The sequence below is a fragment of the Lepisma saccharinum genome, chromosome 24 (genome assembly GCF_977018435.1).
Source record: "Lepisma saccharinum chromosome 24, izLepSacc3.1, whole genome shotgun sequence".
NCBI lineage: Eukaryota > Metazoa > Arthropoda > Insecta > Zygentoma > Lepismatidae > Lepisma > Lepisma saccharinum.
Window position 1 is genome coordinate 53,701,013 of NC_139252.1, and position 8,068 is coordinate 53,709,080.

General features: G+C 36.8%; 2 protein-coding genes across 2 annotated transcripts in view; both read left to right on the forward strand.

The window, feature by feature from the left end:
- Positions 1 to 7,432, forward strand: part of LOC145978097 (PAX-interacting protein 1-like) — a 28,255-nt gene extending 20,823 nt beyond the window's left edge. The window contains exons 6-9 of the mRNA XM_083110538.1: positions 686 to 867; positions 3,924 to 4,018; positions 4,521 to 4,748; positions 6,463 to 7,432. Coding sequence (XP_082966664.1) covers positions 686 to 867; positions 3,924 to 4,018; positions 4,521 to 4,526 — 283 coding nt within the window. The 3' untranslated portion in view covers positions 4,527 to 4,748; positions 6,463 to 7,432. The remainder of the gene's footprint in view (positions 1 to 685; positions 868 to 3,923; positions 4,019 to 4,520; positions 4,749 to 6,462) is intronic.
- On the forward strand, positions 6,721 to 7,335 carry LOC145978186 (uncharacterized). Its single transcript, XM_083110626.1, has one exon. It carries the CDS (start codon positions 6,721 to 6,723, stop codon positions 7,333 to 7,335), a length of 615 nt encoding a protein of 204 aa, XP_082966752.1.
- Positions 7,433 to 8,068: the final 636 nt, after the last annotated feature.

Here is an 8,068-nt window from a genome sequence, read left to right on the forward strand (position 1 = left end):
AATCTTTTTCCAAAACCCAAGGTAAGTTGGAAAAGGTGAATGAAACTTTGAAATGGGAAAACACAATTGGTTTTGGCGGCACCTATAGCAACTCAAAAACAATGGTATCGGCTAGTATCGGTGCAAAAATATCAACCAATACCGATACATCGGTATCGGCTCAGTCCTAGTATATTCACAGAGATTTCAATTTAAAGAACGAATGGGGGCCTCGCATCTTAATCCCGACCAGGGCCTCGCGATATGTTGCTATGCCACTGCATACTGATACTCTTACAGATTCCCACCAACACTGATGTTTGAAAATTGTAACAATTAAAAGTTGCTCAAAATATTGATTAATATTTGTGGGTGAGTATTCCACTCTAATTTTACAAGAGTTTTGGCTCAAAATATTAAAAAAAATCCATCAGAATATGCAAACCCTTGTTATGTAATCACAAAATGCAGTTTTTCCACACAATATTGGTGCAAAAACAATGTAAACTTGAGATTTTTGCATAGACACACGCAAATGTCAACTTCCCTTCCACATAATACACCCCGGACTTGGGCTCATGTGTTATCCATACATGTTTGTCCTTTCATGCATTTCATCTTATCACCATTCAGCATCACCTTCATGATTAGCCAAAAGTGGCAGAAAGTAATGTAAAATAAATCAGATCACTGTTTTTTATTGCAGAAATATTGGTTACAAAGTTGACAAAGCACTAAAATGGAACATCCCCATTGTCAATTGTCGTTGGCTATCTGACATCCTTCTTGGGCATCATGCATCCTTGAAAGTAATTGATGTTACAAAATATCAGATTTTTTCGGACAACATTTTCAAACTTGATGAAAAGCTGTGTCAGAAAATGATGGGTAAGTTATTAAAGTTCAGTATGTAGAAGTAGCTTTACATTGAAGGGTTTACATTAACAATTTCAAACTGGCCAAATTATTCAAACTTTGCATCGACTGGTGCCTCTTGTGACTGTAGCTTCACTGTAGGTCTGTTCTTGTCAGTTTCACATTGTTCATCTTTCAGTATAGGGTCAATCCATATGAAATCATACCAGCTGGTTGCTTGACCATTTTTAAAAAAGTTTATTTTTTGAGTGGTGTGAGCCTCATATATTGACAGTTCAGAACCACTCTTATTTTATTTTTACTATCACCGATTTGAAGATGGCGGGCATTTTTTTATCATGGCGCGCGTCATTTTCTCCATTCGTAAGCATCAGTGGCAACTTTTTTTTCTCAGCTCTGGTAAGTCCTACGACAATGAGACAAAATCTGTGATGTTAAGCACATTATAGGCTACAATTATATTTGTGTAATTTTCTAAATATTATTCCTTTATAATAAATTTTAAGGTCAAAATTGTGTATTTTAATCGCTCAAAATGACATTTTCGGACATTTTTTTTGGGGGGGAAGGCAGTTTGTTTGACACTTGAATTTTTTTGTGCAAGTACCTGTGTACCAATAGAGTATGTCAAAATTATTTGAAGCTTGAGACTTTAATATTTGTTTTTCTACAGGGTCATAAACATGTACTTTTTTGTTAAAAAATTCCAAATTCAGGGTTAAATATCTCTGGTGGGCAGTTGTTTAAAAATCTGAAATTTGTACACAATACAGTACTCCATGATAAGTAACTTCAGTAAAAATTTTGAGTTTGAGATTTAATTGGTTTAAGAGATACAAAACTCGTGAAAAATTCAATATTTTGCATTAAATATGGCATGTCTAATTTCATTTCTTATTAACATTTTGTGTTGAAATTCTGCAAACTGTAATTTGGAATGTCAATGAACAACATTACAATCCTGAAATGGCTCTTCAATAAAGTATATATACGAGGGCGTGCTGAAAAGTAACGCTTCCTATGTTTTTGTTTTCTTTGTTACCTTGTAAACGCATTTTGGATGTTGAGCAACCATACATTGCACTTATAAGACTTTCCCGCTTCTCAATTGAAGGTTTCAAACTTCTATCGCCAGGGGGTGCTGAACTATTGCGAGGAAAATGGCAGCATGTAACCATGCAATGTCGGTGAATCGCCTGAAGTAGCGTTCAGTGATCGAGTTTCTAAACGCAAAAAATGTGCTACAAATTGACATTCATCTGAGACTGAGGGCACTTTATGGGGATGAATGTGTAGACATCAGTACTGTGCGATCGTGGGCTGTTCATGCTCGTAAAGATAACCCCAGCTGAACACGATTCCGATGACCTCCATCAGTTGCAGTTCGCGGCCTTTCATTCCATTCTCTCACATATCTGAGATTTCTTCAGCTGGGGTTTTCTTTACGAGCATGAACAGCCCACGATCGCACAGTATTGATGTCTACACATTCATCCCCATAAAGTGCCCTCAGTCTCAGATGAATGTCAATTTGTAGCACATTTTCTGCGTTTAGAAACTCGATCACTGAACGCTACTTCAGGCGATTCACCGACATTGCATGGTTACATGCTGCCATTTTCCTCGCAATAGTTCAGCACCCCCTGGCGATAGAAGTTTGAAACCTTCAATTGAGAAGCGGGAAAGTCTTATAAGTGCAATGTATGGTTGCTCAACATCCAAAATGCGTTTACAAGGTAACAAAGAAAACAAAAACATAGGAAGCGTTACTTTTCAGCACGCCCTCGTATATATACTTTATTGAAGAGCCATTTCAGGATTGTAATGTTGTTCATTGACATTCCAAATTACAGTTTGCAGAATTTCAACACAAAATGTTAATAAGAAATGAAATTAGACATGCCATATTTAATGCAAAATATTGAATTTTTCACGAGTTTTGTATCTCTTAAACCAATTAAATCTCAAACTCAAAATTTTTACTGAAGTTACTTATCATGGAGTACTGTATTGTGTACAAATTTCAGATTTTTAAACAACTGCCCACCAGAGATATTTAACCCTGAACTTGGAATTTTTTAACAAAAAGTACATGTTTATGACCCTGTAGAAAAACAAATATTAAAGCCTCAAGCTTCAAATAATTTTGACATACTCTATTGGTACACAGGTACTTGCACAAAAAAATTCAAGTGTCAAACAAACTGCCTTCCCCCCCAAAAAAATGTCCGAAAATGTCATTTTGAGCGATTAAAATACACAATTTTGACCTTAAAATTTATTATAAAGGAATAATATTTAGAAAATTACACAGAAATATAATTATAGCCTATAATGTGCTTAACATCACAGATTTTGTCTCATTGTCGTAGGACTTACCAGAGCTGAGAAAAAAAAGTTGCCGCTGATGCTTACGAATGGAGAAAATGACGCGTGCCATGATAAAAAAAATACCCGCCATCTTCAAATCGGTGATAGTAAAAATAAAATAAGAGTGGTTCTGAACTGTCAATATATGAGGCTCACACCACTCAAAAAATAAACTTTTTTAAAAATGGTCAAGCAACCAGCTGGTATGATTTCATATGGATTGACCCTATAGTGCATTGCGGGGTTTGGTTTGTACTATTCCCCACTCATGCACAATGAAGGTAGGGAACATGGTAGGGAAATGTACCACACACTTTTCATTTCGAAAACTATACAGTACCTGTTGAAGTTACTTCATAATTCATATACTGAAGTGAAGCACTCACTTATCTGCGAAACTGTTCTTTATGAAGTTCTATTAATTTCGGTGGCTGCTACCATTATCCCCTTGCCACCTACAAGATCCCTTAATTAAATATTAGTGTTCAGTATTTGTTAGGAGATCCTTTATTTATTCATGTAGTTAGTAAGATGAATATCAACTTTTTATGAAATGTTTGTACATATTACTTTTTTTAAATTTAAGAAAATGTTGGGGGTGTTTTCATTGAATTTTGGGAAATTTGCTTTGAAAATCTGGAATTGTACTTGAATCTTATCTGGATCTTGAGAATTGTGTTTCTTACTTTTATTTCCAGATGCTTGGAGAGTTCCTATTAAGTTAGATAAGGAGGAATATGATGTGTTTAAGAAAAGTGCCAGAGAAGACTTCTTACCACATTTGAGAGAAAGAGTAAGAATTTTGTTCTTCGTTCCTAGTGCATATGTTTGCATACCCATGTCCAGTAGTATGTGCATAGGGGAAGGGTGCAAAGTTTGTTCTTTTTATGAAAACTGATGTTAAACAAAGAAGTTGATTCTTAAACCATTATTTGAAGGACGTTAATTGTCTTTATTGTCCGCGGTCTTAAAATCAGAATGAATCTCCCTGTTGGGAGATGATGTCAGTTTTTTTAACAAATCTTTTTAGCTTTTTAAGAAGAGCTGGGCTCTTCCACCGTCTGGGAGGAAGTTTTTAGGGTATTTTTAACTTTTTAATGTGTTGTGTTTGTCCTATGCAGGTCCATTTACAACCATGTTCTTATAAATTTTCCCAAGGACACCCCTTTCTTAACTCTTAGGTAAGATTTTTTTATAAAGGGCTATTTACCCACATGCATTCAAGGGTGCAATTTTTTATGCTAGTGTACATTTTCCTAACAAACTTACATCTTTTCATCTTGTTACTTGTGTAGGGCTGATGTAAAAAAGGATTCGCAGATCACTTCTCATATCTACCCCTCATTCCTTAATTCATCTTCCAACAACCTTATCCTGATTTCTGTCCCAATTTTCAAAAATTTAATCAAGTCATTCCATCCCCTTCCCTTCCACATTACCAATAACGAGGCCACAAGTGTGGATTCTGAGCAGGATACATTCCAGAGCTTCACGTTATGCAGCCAGGAGTGCCCATTTCTATGGTAAGTTGACTTTTGAAAAAGCGTGAAATTTATCATTCTTGTCCTACTCTTGAGTGTAAATTTTTGTGCACTAATTAGAGTATATCACTGCAAAGTCCATCATACAATTTCTGTCCAGTAAGGTGGATCATAGGTATAACCCTTTGTTTACTGTAAAATTCCATTGTGAATTAACAACAGGCTACAATCACACTGCGTCTCTTTTACATGTGTGTTGTAATCATCTCTTTCAAATTTCAATCACAAGCTGTCATGTTTTCTTCATTGCTGAGTTTTACTTGTACCTGTGTCGAATTATGTTGCACCGTGGAAATGTCTTTTATGAGGATTAAGTTTCAGATTTTGCAATTAATGATGATTTTGATCCTATTAGGAAATTTTTAGGTTATTTTCATTAACCCCATGTTGGTCACGCACGGACTCTAGTTCCAGGTGTGTGGTTTTAAAGTCATTATTTATCAAGGATTGTTTTGTGAACACCCTCTCTCTGTCTAATTGAGTCTCTAACCTTCCTCTTTTACACCATTATTTTGTTTTCAGTGTTAGTAAGATCTTCGAGCTGATAGGGAGGGTTTGTTGAAGCTACTTGCTGTCTGAGTCCATGTGTGACTAAGATTATCTAGTTTTTAGTGAAAATCCGGTCTGCCGTTCCGTGCCTGACAAATGAAGGATATCTTTTTATAATTTTATAACAACAACCCATGGCCCGACAGCCCTTAAAGGGCCTTGCCCTATCTCCTGACTGCCAGTCTCCTTCCCACAATCCTACCTAGAGGTGTGGAGTTCTTCAGTCGGTGATGGGATGACATGGGGTCAGCAAATCAAACCCTAAGCCATTGTAGGAGATATCAGAGACCAGGTTACGCTACTCACTCATAGGTCCCTCATTTCCTCATGATGGTGGGTTGCCACCTGTCCTATACACAGGCCGAGAACCCAGAGACTGAACTCAGGTGGACTTGAACCCATGCCGTCCTGCAGTTGGAGCCCAAAGCACTGCACTGTAGACCGCACAGCCACAGAGGAGGATTAAAATTTTATAGTTTTATGGAATCTCAGTTGTTGAAAGAAAAGATCTAATCTTAAAAATTGAGGATTTGGCATTTTAGACCATTATTTTAGCATCTTTTAAAAACCCAGTTTTTGACACCTTGCATGACCATCAACGTAAATTTTCTTGCGTGACCCACAAAGTGTTCATTAATTGTATATTGCCTATTGAAAAAATGTTTACTTTAAAAAATTCATAAAAATGTATATAAAATGTAATGCACCTGGCACTACTTTGCTCTGGCCACTCCTTTCTTTGTAGTGTCCCTTCATCAATTTCATCTAATCATCATTCAATCTCAATATTGCAATTAGCCAAAGTGGCAGGAAAGAATCATAAAATAACAAAAATATAGAATAATGAAAACACCCATTTTAGACTAGTTATACTCTGTCTCTGGAATCTGTGGAGAAAGGCCACTTTGGCTAATTGCAATATTGAGATTGAATGATGATTAGATGAAATTGATGAAGGGACACTACAAAGAACACTCATGCCTAAGCTGGATGTCAAACAAAGGAACTTAGGTGGTAGATTGTAAACTGAACACTAAACATTCTCTGCCATTCATTTTAATCAATTGTTTGCGCTCACCAGTAGTGTAATTTTTTATTTTACATAAAATTTATTTCCGCTGTAAACGTATGTTAATATTTTTTACAGATGCCTCTTTCAGATGTGGAGAAGGAATAGATGAGGTAAATGAAAGATATCATCAGAGCAGCTCTGGATCAAACAGTGTCAACAAAGTTTGTTTTGGAATGTAAGGCAATCTGTGCAAAATAATGTAAATTATGATTGACATTGTGAAATCAATGCAAACAAAAATAGAAGTGTGGAAATGGAAAGAAAAACCATAGTGTCTAATTTTCACATTGTTTGATATTTTTGGGGCAAATTGATAAGTATTTCAGTGACACAATGGATGACTATGGACATAATCGTGATGAAATTCCTGAACCTACTGATGAAAGAAATAAGTTGAACAAACATTTAGGTGGTCAATTAATTCCCGCACAAGATGTATCAAATCTACACACTTTCCAAGGAAGCGGACGTATCACTTTGGGACCATCAAACAGCCTGGAAGGAAACACCAATGTTAGCAGAGCCATCATATACTTCAGCTCACTTTTAACTCTAATGCTGTCCATTACAGTCAATTTTGGTACAAAATTCTTGTGCAATTTCATGTGCTTCATCTATCCGGCATTTGCGTCTGTGAATGAAATTGAACAACGAACAAAAGCTGCAGCTGTCAAATGGATTACGTACTGGATCATTTTCTCTTCCCTATACATGTGTGAATTCATCATTGGCTTCCCTTTAACATCCCTCAGCACCTACTGGCTGCTCAAATATTTGTTCATGAGCTTCTGTTTCATCCCATCGCTTGAGGGATCAACTTTCATGTATAAGCATCTCGTGCAACCCTTCTTCACAAAGCACGAGGCAGAGTTAGATGTAGCATTCAAATCAGCTGGTGAGTATTTTAAAACCATTATCTCGCACGAAAATGTGAACAGCAACGAGTGATTGTACACTTCATGAGAACACGCTAATAGTGTTTGCAAGAGCAAAGGACACTTTTAAATTCCTATGGATCATTGAGGAGGACAGTGGTGAAACGAATCACTAAAACATACATGTATTTTGAAGATTAAACAAGTTTGAACCTTTAATGCAAGATTATCTTTAATTGTGAAAACTCTAGTACGACTTTATATTTTCCATGTTCCTAATCATAGGTTATTCAACCAAACCTGGATGTGATGTCGATTTGTTGGTCATCACTCATCATAGCCCATATAGGAAGGGGCACTAATTCCCATGTGTACAGAGGTTGTTCCGTCTACGTTTGGCCAATTTCGTTCCTCCCCCCCTGCACTCAGAATGAACTCACCCAACCTTGGTCAGGCATGTTTGTCAGTGTAGTGTGTGAGCTGTAAAAGAGCGGTTGTGTTTTCTTACTGGGCCAAAAATCCCGCCAAAACTGAGCCGCTTTTTGGGAGGAGTGCGTTGTATAACTTTCCAAGTGTTTGCATTTTCTCGCTTGGCCGAAAATGTTGCCAAAACAGTTGCTTTTGGGAAGGTTATGTTGTAGCCTTTTATGACGCAAAGTTCAGTGTGTCAATGATCAGGAAGTAGTGTAAGAGCAAGAATTGTGACGTTAGTTTGACTTTATTCAAGAATGTGATCGGCAAGTATAAGGATTGCATGGCCCCAGCGTTCGGTTCTCCAACAAAGGGGACGAGAACACGGCCGTGCA

Coding starts and splice junctions, on each gene's coding strand:
- LOC145978186 (XM_083110626.1), top strand. CDS start 6,721: ATGGATGACTATGGACATAATCGTGATGAAATTCCTGAACCTACTGAT.